A 20,921-nucleotide genomic window follows, 5' to 3' on the forward strand; every position below is an offset into this window, starting at 1 on the left:
TACTCCCAGTACCCACCCCACTGGAGCTAAAGGTTTGCCACCCGCATTTTGAACATTGTCTCTTGGAAATATCCTGTAAGAGCAAGGGCCAGATGAGTTGCTTGGCCCCTCTGACTGACCTCCCTCGTTTCTGACGGCTGCAAATGTCACCAAGACACTCAGCAGGTGGACTCTGCCAATGAGGTCTTTTCAGGACAGCCAGAAGCTGGGGATAAATCCTGGTTTCTGGCAGCCCAGGCCCTTCCTCATATGGCACTGCCCTTTGGAAAGTGATTATTTAAAGACCGATAAGCTGTACTTTGCCTCCGAAGAGAAAGAGAAGTGCCAGATCCGACAGCTAGTCCAGGGCCAGGAGGAAGGCATGGGTGTCTGATGGGTTTTTCCTGCAGGACCATGAAGCTCCTGACCGCCAACCCTACATGCAGGAAGAATATTTAATAAGTCTTGTGCCCACCATATGGCCGGCAGGGATAGTTTATTGTATCTTTGGGTTTCCAATGGCCAAAAAATGCACTGCTATTCAACAAGAAGGGACCCACATTTGCAAGAAGAGTCTATCTCAGCAGTCTTTTTAAAAACTTTACTTTTTACATTATGGATATACATTATATATGCTATATATAATGCACTCATAACAGAACAAAGAATCCTCATAATCATCAAATATATGTTTTTGCAGTTCTTTGCCTTTTCGTAGCTTGGATTTATAACTCTTTTTTTTTTTCTTTTTGAGGGAGTGGCAGGGAGAGAGACGCAGGAACATCAAGCTGCTCCTGTATGTGCCCTGACCAGGGAATCGAACCAGCAACCTCCACGCCTCTGGAGGACACTCCAACCAACCAAGCTATCTAGACGAGGCTTAATTTTAAAAAACTTCTTTTAGCAAGACACAGAGAGGAAGGGGGGCAGAGGAAGCATTCATTTGTTGGTCCACTCAGTCATGCATTCATTGGTTGCGTGTGTGCCCTGACCGGGGATCGAACCTGCAACCTTGTCATTTCAGATGATGCTCTTAACAGACTGAGCTAACTGGCCACGACCAACTTATCTTCTTTCATTTCCTATTTCATATTCCTTTTGTTCTCATCAGGCACCTCAACAGTTTGTGGTTCTTTGCCTGTTTGGGGAACCCTGAAGGATCTGGGTCATTAGTCATACTGCCTGGATTGGGGTGGGGTTTTTTTGTCATTTTCCACTGACATTAGTCACAGGGCATGGTGATACTAAGAAACACACTAAAGAATCTCTTGAATTCCAGACATAGTTTTCCTAACCTCCTAACCTTCTGCTACTCAGAGTAGCAAAACGACGCTTGAGGCCCCAAGTACAACTAAGGCTATGAAGACAGTGTCTGCTTTCGATGTTGAAGCGAATATAACCCTGGAAAAAACATGTGGGAAAAACAAGTCAGTGTTTTCCCCTCACCCTTCTCTGCATTGACTCCAACTAGACAGTTCTAGCAGAGGCTGCTCAACAAGCAGCCCAAAGCAGCACAGGCATGAGGCTGGCTGTGCTGTCCTGCTTTGGGTTTGTGGGAATAGACTGCATAACCTCTACACAGAAGACCACAGCTGAAGATACCCAAGGGATAAGAATGAAAATTACACTAATTTGCATATTTCTGATGTGAGCTTCACATCCTCATTCTCCAAGAATGCTTTCTCTAAACTTTAGAGACTATAAAGACTATAATATATAACTCTAAAGACTATAATAATACCGATTATCATATAATTTTTGACTACTTAATATCTGCTAGGCAATATGATTGGCAAGCTCAGTATGGGTCATCTCAATTATACTCATCATCCTTGTGAGATTTATTCCCATTGTATAGCTAAATAGATAGAGGCTCAGAAAATATTAAATAACAAGGAAGGAAAAAAATTACTAAGAACCTAATTTAAATACCTAGACCAGTGGTTGGCAAACTCATTAGTCAACAGAGCCAAATATCAACAGTACTATTGAAATTTATTTTGAAAGCCAAATTTTTTAAACTTAAACTATATAGGTAGGTACATTGTTATTATAACCTGCATGCCCACAAGTGGTATTTTGTGGAAGAGCCACATTCAAGGGGCCAAAGAGCCGCATGTGGCTCGCGAGCCGTGGTTTGCCGACCACTGACCTAGCCAAACTATCTGTCAAAGAAAGAGATAAAGACATTTTCATACAGACAGACTCGAAGTTGACCTTCCACAGGCCTTCAGTAGAAGAACCAGTAAAGAATGTATGTATATCAGGAAGAAGAAATGTACACCTATAAAAATAAAACAGGAATAATGAGGAAAAGAAAAAAGTTAGTGTATCTAAATTAGTATTAATTTTAACATAGATTAAAATACATTCTTACTGAAATTCCAGATGATTATCACATAGGAGAATAAAGGAGAGAAGATTCAACTAAAAAATAATTCATTTTTGCCCCTGGCCGGTTGGCTCAGTGGTAGAGCATCGGCCTGGCGTGCAGAAGTCCCGGGTTCGATTCCTGGCCAGGGCACACAGGAGAAGCGCCCATTTGCTTCTCCACCCTTCCCCCTCTCTTTCCTCTCTCTCTCTTCCCCTCCTGCAGCCAAGGCTCCATTGGAGCAAAGATGGCTCGGGCGCTGGGGATGGCTCCTTGGCCTCTGCCCCAGGCGCTAGAGTGGCTCTGGTCACGACAGAGCGACGCCCCGGAGGGGCAAAGCATCGCCCCCTGGTGGGCGTGCCAGGTGGATCCCAGTCGGGCACATGCGGGAGTCTGTCTGACTGTCTCTCCCCATTTCCAGCTTCAGAAAAATACAAAATAATAATAATAATAATAATTCATTTTTAAGGAAAATTTAAATACTATATTATTGTTCAATGCATCACTCTCAGAAACTGATGTGTCACATAAATTTAGTAATGGTATAGAGGATTTGATAATACAACACACTTGATCAGACAAACAAACAAACAAATCTCAACAAGTAGTAGCTTATTGTTAAATCAATGATACTGAAAAGTCTTTCTTGATATTATGAACCCCCCCTCAAATGGCATGCCAGTCTTCATGCATCAAATCTCAAACACATATAAGTATAAAAAATGAAGGAAAGTCTGATATTTCGTTATATGCAACTCTGAATTAACGTGCAAGGGACAGAAAAATAAAGACCTAGAAGTAGCTACCTTATTTTAAAACATAGATATAAAAGCTCTTTAATATTATTTTGGAATCTACTGGAATATTACACAAAGAATAATCTATTTTGACTAGGCAGGTTTTATACTCTGTGTCTATGAGGGCAAAACACTAAGTAATCCCATGACTTTGATAACTCCACATCGACTTTAAAATACAAATAACACACATAGCAAAGGAAAATGAGAGCACAACACGAAAAGGAAAGATCTTGCTCTCCTCACCTGCAACTAAATTTCTCATCTCTAAAAGATAAGTCTATATACTCTATGTCACATGAAGAAGTTTAATAAAGTATTGGCATATTTTAAAGTTTCAAAAGGTCAAAGCAAGAAAACATTATGGACACTGCAAATGAGACATTAATAAAGTGTCGCACACCGTCTTCTCTTTTTTTCCTAGTGTTTTTTAGGACATCCCTCTTGGTCCCTCATTTTCTCTGCCTCGCTAGCAAGCCTGTCTGCAATCAGTGCTACCGCCAGTCTCTCTCTCGCCATTTTCATTTTTCTTTCCTGTTTCCTGATATCTTTCTCGGTTACCAGAAATTGTGTGTAGGGGAGTCGTGGAACACTCGGACCGTCTCCTGGAATTATCTCTGCCAGATGTGAGGACTCAGCAGGGTTGGCGATGGAACTGCCATGAAGACCACCTGGGAGAACACCTGGCAGGGATTCACCTGTGCGACTAGGCACAAGTTTTTGCAAGGCTTTGGTAAGATCGAAAGGACTTAACAGTTGCCCTGTGCTGCTGCAGGCCTGGAGTCCTTGAAGTCTCTTCTGCCAGAACACCTGCTGGGGCTTGTCCAAGATTTCCTCCCAGTGATGGCATCTGACCTCATTGCCTGGGTGGGACGTGATTCTCGTAACTGGACTCTTGGATATGTAACTGGACATCCTCAAAGGGATGGAGATGCTTAAACCAGGCTTTGGTTTGGACTGGTTTACCCAATCATGATGCTTCCTCTGCGAAGTCTTGACCATCATGTTTCTTTTCCATTTACTCTATAAAAATAAATCATGAGATTGGATATACATGATAAATGAAGCCTGCCATCTTAGGACAATTATTCCAGCTGTCCTGTAGTTCTGCCCTCCCTCTGAGGATGGATCTGACCTGCATCCTGGGACATCAACAAGCAGATTTGTGTCAAGCATAGAAAATTCAAGGTCAAAACCCAGAACATACTCCAGATCATTTCTCCTCCAACATCTTATAAGACCCTCTCTCTCTCTCTCTCTCTCTCTTTAAGAAAGAGAAAGAAGGGCCTGACCAGGTGGTGGCGCAGTGGATAGAGCATCGGACTGGGATGCGGAGGACCCAGGTTCGAGACCCCGAGGTCTCGGGCTCACCTGGTTTGAGCAAAAAGCTCACCAGCTTGGACCCAAGGTCGCTGGCTCGAGCAAGGGGTCACTCAGTCTGCTGAAGGCCCGCAGTCAAGGCACATATGAGAAAGCAATCAATGAACAACTAAGGTGTTGCAATGAAAAACTGATGATTGATGCTTCTCATCTCTCTCTGTTCTTGTCTGTCTGTTCCTATCTGTCCCTCTGACTTTCTCTCTGTCCCTGTAAAATAAATAAATAAATAAATAAATAAATAAATAAATAAATAAAATTTAAAAAAAAAAGAAAGAGAAAGAAGGGAGAGAAGTGGGAAGCATCAACTTGCAGTAGTTGCTTCCTCTATGTGCCTTGACTGAGCAAGCCCAAGGTTTTGAACCAGTGACCTCAGCGTTCCAAGTTGACGTTTTATCCACTGTGCCACCATAGGTCAGTCAAGACCCTCTCCTTTATGAGTGTGATTTTATTCTCTTTTTGTCCTTGTCACTCTCAACTGCATCTGATTAAATCTTGGTACTCTCTCATGATACACAGTCCCCAGTCACTCTCTAAGTCCAAAAATCCCTTCTGTGTTATGTGAGCACGCATTTGGTTAACCCATTGACTACTTGGCTTTTAAAGTTAAAATCATTAGTGATATCACCAACTGACCCACTTTTAGTGACTCACTTCTATATCCAGAAGTTTGGTCATGTTAAAAAATAAATAATTCAGAAAATATATTCACCCACCACAGATCTCTGATTTCCAATATTTTTTAAACATTCATACAATAGATACGTGTTCCTCAAGATTGCAAGTTATGCCAGATCACCATATTCTTAATTTCTCCACTCTTATTATTTAAAAAAAAATTTTTTTTGCCTGACCTGTGGTGGCATAGTGGATAAAGCATCAACCTGGAAACACTGAGGTTGCCGGTTCAAAACCCTGGCTTGCCTTGTCAAGGCACATATGGGAGTTGATGATTCCTGTTCCTCCCCCCCCCCTCTCTCTCCCCCCCTCCTCTCTTAAAAAATAAAATAAATAAATAAATAAATAAATTTTTTTACTGTTGATTGTATTGTGGGTCCATTCCCCAAAGTCAAATCATTTTCCATTTTATTCTTATAAATGAGAGGTCAGGGTTCTTTGGAAAAGACAGTAATTTGTGGGACAAATAAAAGGCAGCAGGAAAAGAAGAAGAACAAATAGGAGATGGATTGACTCCATAAAAGAAGCCAGAGGTGTGAGTCTCCAGAGGCTGGACAGGGCTGTTGAGGACAGAACGTGCGGGTATCACTCACCCTATGAGTCGCCGGGAGCTGGAGGTGACTCAGGGCACAGAGCACATGCATTCAATCAGCCCTGGATTCCGTGCTCTGTGATCTCAATCATTCCCTGGAACGATCCAAATTCCTTCCCACTTATCATATCTGCCTTGTAAAACTTCACATCGGAAGATCCTGATTAACTGCCACGCCATAGCGACGGCTGGTCTTAAGACAACTGAATTATATTTTGGTACCACTGTAAATACAAAATCATCTGCATCCATTGGGAAGCATCTATAATGCCTGAAAATTTTACTTTCTTTTTATGTGTTGGCATATATAATCCATTATTCCTAAATCCCATTTCAAAATTTTCTCCACTTTTTCTTTCATAAGTGCACCATGACTTTACAGACATACTGTATATTCAATATCCCTTAATTTGTCTACTTCACAGAAAAATTGTGAAATACTACTAGACTGAAATTGTATCACTGTCGTTGCCAAATCTGCAAATATCTCTGATAAGCCTTCATTGTTCCCCAATTTCCTTTAATTATATTTAAAGAAATTTCTTGTATCTTCTTATGGTGATCTGGATCTCATCCCTTCTTCTTTTTTATTAAGCCCATCTGTGGTGGAGGGGGCGTTGGATTAAAGGGTAAAGGGGACCAAATATATGATGAAAGGTGATTCGAAAAAAAAATGCCCATCCCCCCAGCATTCCCATCTTGCCCCTGTACTTCTAACCTTTCTTTATGAACTGAATCTTCCCCTCAGCATTTTCACAGCTACAGGTCTTTCTTAACTACACAGAAATCTCTCACCTGATCTTCCTAGACCGTTCAGCCACTGCTCTTTCTGCTCCCCTTTAGCTGTGAACCATCGAGAGAGGTCATCTACATCATGTATTTCTGTAGCCTCGCCTTCAGCCTCAGACCATCCCACACTGCCACCTGCCTTCACCATTCTAGGGCGAGGTCACAATGACTCCTTTGTTACTAGCCCCAACAGGAACTTTTCATTGTTCATCTGACATGACTTTTGAGTGGAAAACTTTTAAATCTACGTGGACAACTTACTTCTTACAGCTGTGAATCTTATCTTATGAAATCTAAATATAAAGCAGGTATATCTAGTAAAATTCAACTCACAGTGAGAGTATGCTATAAATGGAAAGTACAGTCTGGATTTCTGGACTCAGTACAAAAAAATATATAACATAACTCAATTTTTACATGGATGGTATTTAGAAATCATAATGTCCTGCCTCCAATGGGCTAAAATATACAACTAAATTTACTTTCACCTGTTTGTTTTTACTTTATTTAATGTGTTAAATTTCATAGAGTGTTAATGCTACTGAGCTGATCAGGCTATGAGTGAAAATAAAGCCCATAGAAAGTGGAGAGGGAAAATTTTTCGCAAGGTAAGAAGTTTATGCTGGCCCTCACTGCAAGGTGCAGCCACGCACACACACACAAAAACCAAACCGATATTGTCCCAGAGTGCCACCATCACTTCTCAAATGCCATGAGGCTGCACTCTTTCATGGTTGTAACTGGACTAATATAATCTCAAGTGAGAACTCAGAAGTCAGAAATTAAGGTGATTTACCAATTAGGAAGAACCAAGAGCAGAGACTAAGGTTTTTTATAATTCCCTTCCTCTTTGGCTTCCATTATACATTCAATACATTTGGAAAACTTTTTCAAGGAGGGTAGTTTTAAAAATCACTTTACTATGACTACATGTTTACATATTTTACTATGTAAAAATATACAAGATATGTAAAGAATAATTATTCTATCTAGACAATAAATGAAAAGGAGACGATAGTACCTGAGTATCATTATTACTAAATCACTCTTGGATCAGTCAGGAGACAGATGGCACTGGATTAATTAGGACCTCATTAGGCTGATTCCGATTTGAGGACCATCGTATTGATCGCTGTATGCTAGGACCTCTGAAATGTGCTGGCCCCACCTACTCTTTAGCTATCAAGTCTCATCCAATGGACAAGCCCTTGCCCATAAGTCCCCTGGCTCCATCCCTTCTGACAACACCTGGAGGGCTTTCGAAAACCCCACTCTGTCAGGACCCTCTTCCACCTGCCACAGGCCAAAGAGACATTTTCTTCCGGGTTCATACTCTGTGGTGCTCAGCTCTGGAGGTGACACTTCTCCTCTGGGTGAAGGAAGCATCAGGGTGCAGACCTAGTGAGTTACAGAAATTAGCACAAAAACAGGTTTGCTGACAGAGAAGAAAGCCTTTAGTGTGCTCAGCTACCATGGCACACAAAGCCCCTGTGATTCCTAGAGAGCACTAAAGAAGAGGATGCAAGGCAGAGCGGGTCCATGTGGGTGTCATTGCGCTTGGGAATGCCAGAAGCATGACGTGTGTGATACTTGTAATGTGTTCCACAAGGTTGTTCACTGGTTTATTCATCCTGTGCTACGGGGTGCTTTCAACATCCCTTCAGGCACTAGTAACCTGCCCTTGGTTAGAGCTTCTGTCAGAAAAATGTTTTTAAAATTTTATTATAATATATAGATAGAACACCTGTGGGAGTGCCTTTCCAGCAGACAGATGGGAATTCAGATTCTCAGTCCAAACTGAAGCGAAGACTTTAGAGAACAAGTTTCATGGTTAAAAGCATAGAATATGGAGCTTACTGCTGATGTTCAAATTTCTTTCTTTTTTTTTTTTTTGTTTCAAATTTCTTCTCAGCCACTTACTAGATATTTGACCTTGGATGAGTTATTTCCCTTGTTGGTATCTCAATTTTTCCATCTGTCAGTTGACAATAATAACTGCACCTACTCTGTAAAGTTACGGAGAGCATTGAAGGAGCTTATGTTTGCAAAGTGCTTGGAACCCCTAACATGTCACAGGTGCTGGATGTACACTTAGGGCTGAGTACTATTTGCGGTTTCAGACATCGATGAGGGGTCTTGGAACATACTCCCTGTGGATAATGGGGGACAATTGTACTTGTCTCCAGGAAGGCTGAATAAATTTATAAGTCCACTAATAACCTTTAAGAGTAACCCCTTTTTTCCATACTTCAACTATTACTAAAAATTGATCAAACTTGAAAATATTTGCCAAAAACATAGGTGAAAAACAGTATCTCATGATTGTTTTGATTATATTTTAACACAAAAACGATAATATTTTTTTTCCTGTATTTATTGGCCATCTCCATTTCCTTTTCAGAGAAATAGTTATTAAAACCTTTGGCCAAGTTTTAAAGTAAGCCATTTGTACATTCTTTGAAGAAGTAGTGGTAGCTCCGGGGCTAATAAATGAGGTTGGCACAGTGGCCCTGCTATCTGGAAGAAATTAAAGGTAGACACCCCGCCACCTGACACCAAAAATAACTGAAGAATTTACTTTTAAAATACCATAAGTTATAAGAAAGAATTATAAGAAAATATTTGTATGATTTCAGGGTGGAAGAAATATTGTATAGTTAAAGACACAATAAACAACATCAATCAACAAAAGACTGGGAAATGTGTCTGTAAATATTGGACCAACCAAGATGATGTTACTTGCTCTTGAGTTAGTTTTGATCCTTTGAGGTTTCTTAAAATGTAAGCCATTTCTTCTAAACTTTAAATTTAAGGCTAAGTATATAAGCATAGTGTTTTCTTAACTTTAAGATAGCTCCATGTTATTGGCTGTCTTTTTATTATTCCTAATATTCTTATTTGTGTTTTCCATTTTTTCCATGGTCAGACTTAAGGTTTTCTTATTTAATTTGTTAGGTACACTGATTTTCTTGTCTAGTTTATTATTTTCTGGGTTTTTTTTTTTGTTTTTTGTTTTTTTTTTTTCATTTTTCTGAAGCTGGAAACGGGGAGAGACAGTCAGACAGACTCCCGCATGCGCCCGACCGGGATCCACCCGGCACGCCCACCAGGGGCTACGCTCTGCCCACCAGGGGGCGATAATCTGCCCATCCTGGGCGTTGCCATGTTGCAACCAGAGCCACTCTAGCGCCTGAGGCAGAGGCCACAGAGCCATCCCCAGCGCCCGGGCCATCTTTGCTCCAGTGGAGCCTTGGCTGCGGGAGGGGAAGAGAGAGACAGAGAGGAAAGCGCGGCGGAGGGGTGGAGAAGCAAATGGGCGCTTCTCCTGTGTGCCCTGGCCGGGGATCGAACCCGGGTCCTCTGCACGCTAGGCCGACGCTCTACCGCTGAGCCAACCGGCCAGGGCTATTTTCTGTTTTCATTTTATGATTTCCTCTTTGACTTTTCTACTTTGTTTCTACCTTTCTGGATAGAAAACTTTATCTCATTTATTTTCAATCTTTTATGTTTTCAAGAAATACATTTAAGGTTATAAATTTTCCACAAAGAAAACTTGTACATTTTATACACGGTGTTCTTATTGCCACTATTTCTAAATAGGTTCTAATTTCTACTTCAGTTTTCTCTTTGACACAAGAATTACTTTTAAGAGTGTAACTAAAATTTCTTTTTTTTTTTTTTTTTTTTTATTCATTTTAGAGAGGAGAGGGAGAGACAGAGGAGAGACAGAAGAGGGGGAGGAGCTGGAAGCATCAACTCCCATATGTGCCTTGACCAGGCAAGCCCAGGGTTTCGAACCGGCGACCTCAGCATTTCCAGGTCAACACTTTTTCCACTGCGCCACCACAGGTCAGGCAATAACTAAAATTTCTAAGGGATTATAATGGAGGGGAGAATTTTTATGTTTTCATGTTGCTTTGAACTGTAGTGTGGGTCATCCTTCCTTCCTATGTGACAAATACTTATAAATCCTTACAATGTGCTAAATGTGTTAGGTGTTCATGTGCAAAGGTGAGCAAAACTGGTAAGGTTGCTGACCACATGGGGTTTAATTTCTATTTATTTACTTTTTTAGATTTTATTTATTCATTTTTATTAGAGAGAGAGGGGAGAGAGGGGGGGGAGAGATAGAAAGAGAACAGGGGAAGGAGCAGGAAGCATCAACTTCCATATGTGCCTTGACCAGGCAAGCCCAGGGTTTTGAACCGGCGACCTCAGCATTCCAGGTCGATGCTTTATCCACTGCGCCACCACAGGTCAGGCCTAATTTCTAGCATTCAGAAAATGTGGTCTTTATTACTTTTATTTGGGGGAATTTATTGAGGTTTTCTTCGTTGGCTAGTATGTAAACAATTTTCTTTAAAAGGGAAGTGTTTTCTCCACTATAAGTTCTCTCACTTGACCTTCAAATTCTGAGAAAGGAGTGTTCAAGTCTCTTATGATGATTGTTTTACTCAAAGCCATATATTCTCTAACAGTTTACATGATTTTACATTGTCTTATTTGGTGTGCGAAGGCTGAGCACTATTATATCTTCTTGGTGATTTGGGCGTATATCAATGCATAGTAACCCTCCTTATCCTATTTAATCTTTTTGCCTTGAAGTCTATGTTGGTAATTCTACCAATAACTCTATTTTCTTTGTTGATATCAGTCTGTCATAGTTGCGTTTATTTCTCTGTTATCTACTTTTCTGTTATTTTTAAGTCTGAAGTTATTTTGGCGGAACCGAATGTAGCTGGATTGCATTTTTCTAGATTTCTCTTCTTTTTCTCTTGTTCTTGGTACTTGCAATTAGCTCCAGGTTTTCAACAGCCCTGCATTGTGTAAGTTTTTCTCTGTTTGTATCAGCTAAGGCCAAGCATCTAGCTCAGCGTGATGCTGGCATGGCAATCAAAGCTAACGTAGATCGAAAGAGCAATTTCTCAGGCACTTAGTTAAACCTTCTTCAAAAAAATCAGGATTGGGTGCATTTATCCTGGACACCTAAACCTCTCAGATCTGTTCACCACAGAAACACACAGGTGCATGCATGCATACACAAAAGTCTCAAAGATTCTAGAAACTTTTCACCCACAAATATCTGAAGAACATATTCAACCAAACTTAGAACTGGGAAAGCTCTCCCACATACTAAGGAACCTTACCACTTAACACAGTTGGAAACTGGGCAGTTGGACGGGGATTGCGTGTGTAAGTGACATCTGAAGGATTCAAGGCCAGAATATATTTCTGGTTGATAAACAGTGTGAGGTCAGGGAAAGAAAACCAATTTCTTTAGTTAGAAGGGACAGGTTCTAATCTTGGCCAAATTACTTCCTGGTGATTTTTGGAAAAGCTATGATACACTTGCCAGTGGAACAGTGGTATCTCTCTACCTCAATGTATCATGGAAGGAGACAACAATAACTTAATAATTTATACATGTCAAATATTTTAGAATTCTCAAAACCCTTTCACACTTCATCTCACATTTTCCTCACAACAACCCTATTACGTTGGTATTACTATTATCCCTATTTTACAGAAAAGAAAATAATTTCTCCAAAGTTCTTGAGTTAATACAAATGCAGATTCAGGGCCTGAGTCTAGTTTTCTGATTCCAAACCCCAGGATCTTTTCATTGTACCCTGCTCCTTGTCAAAATATATATTTGAAAAACAAAAAGCACATTGCAAATATGAAGAACTAGTGTTACTTTTCTGAAAAAGGCCTTTGTAGAAGTGTGCACCCATCTGCAAAAGACTGCTAAGCTGCAGGCAGACTGAAAACTAGAAGAAAATTCAAGAGATTTTCTGGTCTAGTCCTTTCATGTGTTAGGTAGGCAAGTGTGTCAGCCTTTTGCAACAGAAAAGTATCTGTTACTTTTTGGCATTTGTAAGACCATAGCTCTACAATCATCTTTGGTAGACCATTCCAGGGTTTTGTATCTGGATGACAAAGAAAAGCCTTTTCTTCATGATGCTATATAGGTCTCTTCCCTCTTCATAAAATGTTCTAGGTTTGGTTTTATTGGTCATTTGTCACTTTTCTTACTCTTTTATTCTCTCTATATGTTCCCGAGTGTGCCAATTTCTGCTTTATTATTTTTAAATTTTTTCTTTATTGATTCTTAGAGACAGAGAGGAAGGAAGAGAGCGAGAGGGAGAAACATTGATCTGTTGTTCCGCTGATTCTTTGTGTTCATTGGTTGACTTCTGCATGTGCCCCAATGGAGAATCAAACCCACAACCTTGGGTCTCAGGAAGACACTTCAACCAACTTAGCCATCCAACCTGGGCTGCAATTTCTGCTTTAGAAAAGCAGCTGGATTTTATGAGACTCCGTTTCTTTTCCATTGCTTTTCCCCTATTCATCATAATATTAGCAAATTTTGGTCTTTAACATTCATTAAAAAATACTTGTTCAATTCCTTCCTTCTTCTTTTCAATTAAACAATTTCCTAACCATTTCCTCCTGAATTTTATATTCCACAAAACTAATTTGTTCCTTAAAAAACCAGAATCAAATTGAGTCATTAGATTGAGTATGCCTCTAATTATCACATAAACTGATGGTCTTATCACTGATCATCATGTCCAGACCCCTGGCTTGTTATAGCTATTTCACTAAAATTAAGCAGTTTCATCTTAAAGGTCACTGGAATCTAAGGCATCCCGGTGGGCTGTGAATGACAAGCAGGAAAGGAGGCCCAGCTTCCCGTCAGAGGAAGGAACTACATCATTCTCCCAGGGTTGGAAATTCCATAGATCTCTTGATTGTTGTTTTAGTTCAGGCCTCTCTAACAAAATACATACACTGGGTGATTAACAGACATTAATTGTTCACAGTTCTGGAGGCTGGAAGTCCAAGCTCAGGGTGCCAGCACGGATGGATTCCAATGAAGGCTCTCTTCGTGGTTTGTAGATGGGTGTCTTCTCACTGCGTCCTCACATGGTGGAGAGAGATATGGCTTAGGCTGCTTCCTCTTCCTACAAGGAGACTAATTCCATTGCTGAGATCTCACCCTCACGACCTCATCTAAACCTAATTACCTCCCAAAGACTCCCTCCTCCAAATACCATCACTTTGAGGGTTGGGATTTCAACATACGAATTTGGGGGACAGGGATACAAACATTCAGTCCGTAGTAATTGCCTTGTTACTATTTTGTCTTCTAGGTGGCTCAGAGGCTTGTCTCATGTTCAGAGCACATCTCTTTTAACATAAGCAAGTTTTTTCTTGCTGGGTTTTTTTTTTTTAATGAACTACTATTTAGCATTATGCTAAAAATTATTTAGTCTTAACATATTTTATTTTTCCCATGCTCCCCTATTTAAACTAAAGAATTCCTTTTCTTGCCCTGGCCAGTTGGCTCAGCGGTAGAGCGTCGGCCCAGTGTATGGATGTTCTGTGTTCAATTCCCAGTCAGGGCATACAAGAAAAGGGCCCATCTGCTTCTCCATCCCTCCCCCTCTTGCTTCTCTCTCCCTTTCTCTTCTTCTTTCCTCCTGCAGCCATGGCTCGATTAGAGTGAGTTGGCCCTGGGTGCTGAGGATGACTCCACAGCTTCTACCTTAGGTGCTAAAAATGGCTCTGGTTGCAATGGAGCAATGGCCCAAGATGGGCAGAGCATCGCCCCCTAGTGGGCTTGCTGGGTGAATCCTGGTCAGGGTGCATGCGGAAGTCTGTCTCTGCCTCCCCTCCTCTCACTAAAAAAAAAAGAAAAGAAAAAAAGAATTCCTTTTCTCATGAAGCCTGTTTTCTATACATGCCATTTTGCTCTACCATTTTTAACTGTAGCATCAAAAAGGAAGCATACACACCAACATTTTATTGGTGGGTATATTTAAAATGGTGAGATTTTAGGTAGGTTTTATTTTTTTCTCAGCTTTTCTTTTATTTCCAAATTATTTACAATGATATATATTTTACTAATTTAAACAAAGTTAACACTAAAAGATATTGAATGAAAACAGTGTGATTTTATAACCAGAACAAATTAATAGACTAATGAGGAGAAGAATGCACTATTCAATAAACGATACTGGGACAACTGGCCATCCATATGGGGAAAAGTTTCAATTCTTACATTTTACCATGTCCCCAAATTAATTTTAGGTGGATTAAATCCCTAATGTAAAAAACAAAAGTTTAACGTTTTGGAAGAAAATATTAGAGAATATATTTATTTCATTGGGATGAGAAAAGTCTCCTAAAGTAATACATAAAAAGTACAAACCATAAAAAAAATTGACTATGTCTTCAATTGACTACTTCTCATGATAAAGGACACAATAAGCAAAGCCAAAAGGCACAGCACAGAATGGGAGAATATATCTGCAATGCATATAACCAACAGAGGATTGGTATGCACAACAGAGAAGGTACCATAATTCTGCTTGTCCTACAGATATCCCTATACATAAATGAAATAATACAGATACAAGGCTATGCAATGCAGCAGTGTTGGTAGTTGCAAAAATTTGGTGCAATCTAAGTAATCACATCTAGGAGACTGGGTAAGTAAACTATAATATATCTGTGCAATAAGACCCTTTGTGGCTGAAAAAGAGATCCATGGCCTTATTAATGAACTGAAATAGAAAGAGCTCTAGGATGTACTGTTAGGTCAAAAATAAAAAGCTATCTGGCCTGAGCCCAAAGTCTCTGACTTGAGCAAGGTAACTAGCTCAGCTGGAGCCCCCTGGTCAAGGCACATATGAGAAAGCAATCAATGAATAAGTAAGGCAGTAGTTCTCAAACCTTTTAAAGTTGGGGAGCATTTAAAATCCTACAAATAATTGTAGGTGCATTATATACAGATTTCTGAGAAATATGTTATAATAATTAAGTCAAATATTAAAGAAAAAATATATAAAGTCCAAGCATGCTTTTATGGTAATTAAATGAAATAAATACAACAAAATTAAATTTATTCTGACATTAAAAACAATTTTATGTTACATTTTTTTAGTTATATTTTTTAGAATTCATAAAAAAGAGGGGTTAAAAAACAAAAAAAATGACAAAAAAGTTATCTTTTTATATATATAGATACATTCTTAGTAAGATTTAGTAAATTCGGCAGGTCCTGGCGCGAATGTGTTAAGTTTTTTCATTCTTGTGTTTATGAGAAACATGAGCTTGATGTGTCCTAGCGATTTCTTCAATGTTTGGGCATATATTTGAAAGGCAAACTCTCATTGCCTCATCAATACATTGAAGAATTCCTCTCTTTTTACTCTTAATTGTGTTGAGTGCAGAAAACCCCCACCATACATATCATCTTAACTTTACACCAAGCAAAGAATAGAAGAAACTTGCCTCCAGTCTTTCTGGAGAACATGGGGGTAGTGTAAACAATCCAGCACCACAGCTTGCAGGTGTCCCCAAACTAGGGCCCACGGGCCACATGCGGCCCCCTGAGGCCATTTATCCGGCCACCCACCACACTTCCGGAAGGGGCACCTCTTTTATTGGTGGTCAGTGAGAGGAGCACTGTATGTGGTGGCCCTCCAATGGTCTGAGGGACAGTAAACTGGCCCCCCGTGTAAAAAGTTTGGGGACCCCTGGAACAGCCTTTTGAAACCTAATCAGGCATGTGAGGTGAGGAGTTGGGCAGACTGTCAGCTTACAGCCAAATCCCCACACTTCTGTCCCCCAAAAATCTAAACTCCAAAAACTCTGTTGGTTTTTTGGTCCCCAACAGGCACATATTTCTTTGGAATACCATAGGGCACACCTGCAAATCTTCTAGGGAGCACCAGTACGCCCTGGCGCACACTTTGAGAACCACTGAACTAAGATAACGCAACAAAGAATTGATGTTTATCATCTCTCTCCCTTACTGTCTGTTTCTCTCTGTGTGTCTCTCTTGCTAAAAAAAAAAAAAAATTAAAAATTTAAAAAGCTGTTGTATTTTCTATGTATTTGAAATATAAAATTTTATAAAATTTATTTCAAATTTATTTATAATAAACTAGAAAGCCCGGCGGTCATACGAAATGACCGCTGTTCTAGATATTATAAATTGTAATTAAAATGATTTGTGCAAAGGTGTCTACTAATTCAAACTGAATTACCCAGGGCAGGCGGCAAGGGTGCCCCTTTGCTTACTGCCCCATGGGGTTTCCCCCTTCTACTTGCTTAATTGCTTAAAGTAGAGTGCAATGAAGGAAACCACTGGCGGTACAGTTCTTAAGAGCCACCGCTAGCTCAATAAATAAAGGTGATTTAAATAATAAAATGTTAATTCACATGTCAAAGATCTCTTTGTACACAACATTTCTTGTGTAGATCTTTCCATCATTTTTAAGCTCGCCTTGCAGAGGACCATCAATTATTTTTAATTTTATGTCTGTTCTTTCACGAACTCTTGAACAGGCAACATAAAGTTGACCGTGTCCAAATGCAGGCTCAGGTAAAAAAAATGCCAACACGCTTAAGCGTTTGACCCTGAGACTTATTGATGGTCATAGCAAAGATAAGTTTTACAGGAAACTGTCTACGTCTCAATTGAAATGGCAACCCTGTTTGAGATGGAGCCAAATCAATTCTTGGAATGACATGTATTTCACCTTTAGAGGAAGCAGTCAAAGACTTAGCTATTATGACATTATTTTTCAATTGGAGAACCTCTAGTCTTGTACCATTGCAAAGACCCCTTCTGGTGTTAAGATTTCTTAACAGCATAATAATTACTCCAATCTTTAACCTCAATTTGTGAGGTGGCATGTCATAAGACGGGACTATTTGAATGCCATGGCAACTTCACCCCATTGGCTAGTACAGTTACGCAAGCAACCAATAAGCTATCGGTGACAAACAGACACTTAAGCCGCATATAATAAAGATAATGGTGAAGCTCTGTTGATATATTGTTAGATTGTCTCCACTGCACAAAGAAGCAACAAGGCACTGAGTCAAGTCCAGTAAGAGTGATATTGCTCAGCCAGCACTGATGATCAAATGGTACAGGAACAGAGGCAGATTTAACAGCAGGCACACCGGGCACGCTCCCTGGGCCCTGACTTCTGAAGGTCCCCGCAGAACCCCAACTTTACACTTTTTTTCTAATGTCAAGGGACCCAATATTTTCTACTGCGCCTGAGGCCTCAACCTATCTTAATCCGTCTCTGTACAGGAAGTGGGTAAACAAAGGGCCCCCATAAGGCTTATGAATTGTTAAGTGATGGAAGATCTGCTTGAGAATTCTAGTCCCTCAGTTCCCATAAGTGGTAGTAGGGTGGGGGCAAGTCTAGTCCATTCAAATCTTGGATCACTGGAAGAATGAGGCGATGATGACAACCATTCTCATTGGATCTAATTTTACAGAAAAGCAAGCAGCTCTCCCTAAGGCTGTAGTAACTATTGTCTTTATCTGCTCAGCCCTTTCCCCATTTGCATTTCTGGTTACATATTCTATCCCCTACCCTGGTTGCATCAATCTTAATCATAATGTGTGGTCCAAACGGGTGGGCACATGCCCCAACTCGCCCAGTCACTGGGGCTGTATAACACAAAGCTGGGACCAAGTTGCTATCATTCATGCTAAGCTGGAGTGGGGTGACTAGGAAGCTGCTTGCAGCTCTAGTTCCTGCCATGAGGAGAAACTCATCTCAGGAAGAATAAGGCCAGACACAGAGAAGCAACAAGAGAAGAGATAGAGAGTGGGTTGTACATGCTTACACACACACACACACACACACACACACACACACACACACATACCCCTATCAAAGTAGTGATTGAGCCCTGGCCGGTTGGCTCAGTGGTAGAGCGTTGGCCTGGTGTGCAGAAGTCCCGGGTTCAATTCCTGGCCAGGACGCACAGGAGAAGCACCCATCTGCTTCTTCACCCCTCCCCCTCTCCTTCCTCTCTGTCTCTCTCTTCCTCTCCCGCAGCCAAAGCTCCATTGGAGCAAAGATGGCCCGGGTGCTGGGGATGGCTCTATGGCCTCTGCCTCAGGTGCTAGAGTGGCTCTGGTCGCAACAGAGCGATGCCCCGGATGGGCAGAGCATCGCCCCCTGGTGGGCAGAGCATCGCCCCCTGGTGGGCATGCCGGGTGGATCCCGGTTGGGCACATGCGGGACTCTGTCTGACTGTCTCCCCGTGTCCAGCTTCAGAAAAATACAAAAAAAAAAAAAAAGTAGTGATGGAATTTGTGAACCTCGTTGGCTCATTAAAGGCTACCATTTTCAATTATAGGAGCCAGTAAATTTTTTTCCTGAAGCTAATTCAGGTTGAGTTCATCACTCACAACCAGAATCTCTGATCAACAGAACTCTCTTCACACCCTGTTCTCTATTTGTTTAGCTCATCTACTCCCAGGACTTCAACTTCACTGGAGTACTGATGATGAATTCCATGTTATACACGAAACCAGCCTCCTTCCTGCATTCCAGACAGGCACCTGCAGGGAATGTCCACTTTCATATCCCATGAACACATCAAGCTCAATATATCCATGACAACATTTGCTTCAGTTCACTTCCACTAACAAAAATTTTCTACATTCTCTTGGACCAATTAATGTAATTATTGTTTTCACCGTTATCCAGATCAGATGTCATTCTAGACTCCTCTCTCTTTTGCTCTAATTCCTATTCACCTCAATCTAAATAAATGGTCATCCCCTTTTCTCAGACTTGCTCATTGTGACGTTCTTTTTCAACTCTGCAATGTTATTTTGTGTTGCTTCTAGTTCCTCACTGGAATTTTGACTTCATTTTTCATCCCCATGAGCACGATTGTTTTACAGCATGTGTCAATATATTTAGTCCACCATCCGGAGTACCTGTTTCTGTTGCTTCTATTGGTCCTTATTCATATTATCATTTAAGTGCCTAGACAGTGTATTTCAAAAATTATTAATAGGCCCTGGCCGGTTGGCTCAGCGGTAGAGCATTGGTCTGGCGTGTGGGGGACCCGGGTTCAATTCCCGGCCAGGGCACATAGGAGAAGAGCCCATTTGCTTCTCCACCCCCCCTCCTTCCTCTCTGTCTCTCTCTTCCCCTCCCGCAGCCAAGGCTCCATTGGAGCAAAGATGGCCCGGGCACTGGGGATGGCTCCTTGGCCTCTGCCCCAGGCGCTAGAGTGGCTCTGGTCGCGGCAGAGCGACGCCCCGGAGGGGCAGAGCATCGCCCCCTGGTGGGCAGAGCGTCGCCCCTGGTGGGCGTGCCGGATGGATCCCGGTCGGGCGCATGCGGGAGTCTGTCTGACTGTCTCTCCCCGTTTCCAGCTTCAGAAAAAAAAAAAAAAAAAATTATTAATAGAGACCACTTGAGGCTTACGATGTTGTCTCTCCTCAGAGATTATTCTAGTTCTGCTAGCTTGCCTGGAGGCTCCAGCAGTCTGGATAGATTAAATCCAATTTACAAGATTGAGATTTTCAGGACTGTCCACATGATTCGAAGCTGGCCTAAAATTTTTGTGTAAGGACTTGGTTTACTTCTAATTAACTTTTACTCCTAGAGCCCTGATTATAAATGCAAGTGGTTTACCAGAACTCTCACCCTTCAAAGGCCCTGAACTTCAACTTTTGTCCCACTGGTACCACTAGGCCAGAGTTAGTTAACCTAGTCTGATGAAGCTTTGGAAACCTTTTCAGAACAATGCTTTTAAAGCATAAAGTAAGATATGTAAGATTACAAAAGATACTTATGACGTTAAAATACAATTGTCAACACAGTTTAAAAATATTTATATTTGTGATATAGTAATACATGTGCTTTTTAATCAGTGCATTAAAAAAGCACATTGCTGGCTTGAGCAATGGGTATAATAGCTACTGTAACATAGAAATAGTGCTAAATGTAAATGACATTTTGAGCTATCTGCCACAACTGTAAACATGATATGAAAATATCTCATTTCTGCTGGAGGCAGAAAGTCCCAAGTAGTACTGCTAATATGACTGTGGCTTGTGTCCCAAATTCATAATAGAAGGAAAATCTTAGCTTCATTTAGAGGTTAGTGAAAAAGGAGGTGTAATTTTTTTCTTAACCAACTTCACAGACCCCCTGAATTGAACAGTCCGTGAATCCCAGGTTTAGGATCACTGTATTTGGCTGTTGCAAATGTTGCTCAGTCTCTCGGCTACTGCTTTGCCTGGGCAAATTCTGAACTCATCACCTCTTGATCTCTGTCTTCTCCAGGATCATTTTTTGTTTTGTTTTTTTTTGTTTTGTTTTGTTTTTTGTATTTTTCTGAAGCTGGAAACGGGGAGAGACAGTCAGACAGACTCCCGCATGCGCCCGGCCGGGATCCACCCAGCATGCCCACCAGGGGGCGATGCTCTGCCCCCCCGGGGTGTCGCTCTGTTGGGACCAGAGCCACTCTAGCGCCTGGGGCAGAG

The 20,921-nt window shown here is 41.0% G+C and overlaps 1 protein-coding gene across 1 annotated transcript; it reads right to left on the reverse strand.

Annotated features, from left to right (window-relative positions):
* Positions 1-3,567: 3,567 nt before the first annotated feature.
* Positions 3,568-4,152, reverse strand: MBD3L1 (methyl-CpG binding domain protein 3 like 1). Its single transcript, XM_066383735.1, has one exon. The coding sequence runs from the start codon at positions 4,150-4,152 to the stop codon at positions 3,568-3,570; it is 585 nt and encodes a 194-aa protein (XP_066239832.1).
* Between the last annotated feature and the right edge of the window lie 16,769 nt (positions 4,153-20,921).

This window comes from Saccopteryx leptura, chromosome 4, assembly GCF_036850995.1.
Source record: "Saccopteryx leptura isolate mSacLep1 chromosome 4, mSacLep1_pri_phased_curated, whole genome shotgun sequence".
Lineage (NCBI taxonomy): Eukaryota > Metazoa > Chordata > Mammalia > Chiroptera > Emballonuridae > Saccopteryx > Saccopteryx leptura.

Bases quoted from the DNA above. Each gene is read 5' to 3' on its own strand.
- MBD3L1 (XM_066383735.1), bottom strand. From the start codon at position 4,152: ATGATGGTCAAGACTTCGCAGAGGAAGCATCATGATTGGGTAAACCAG.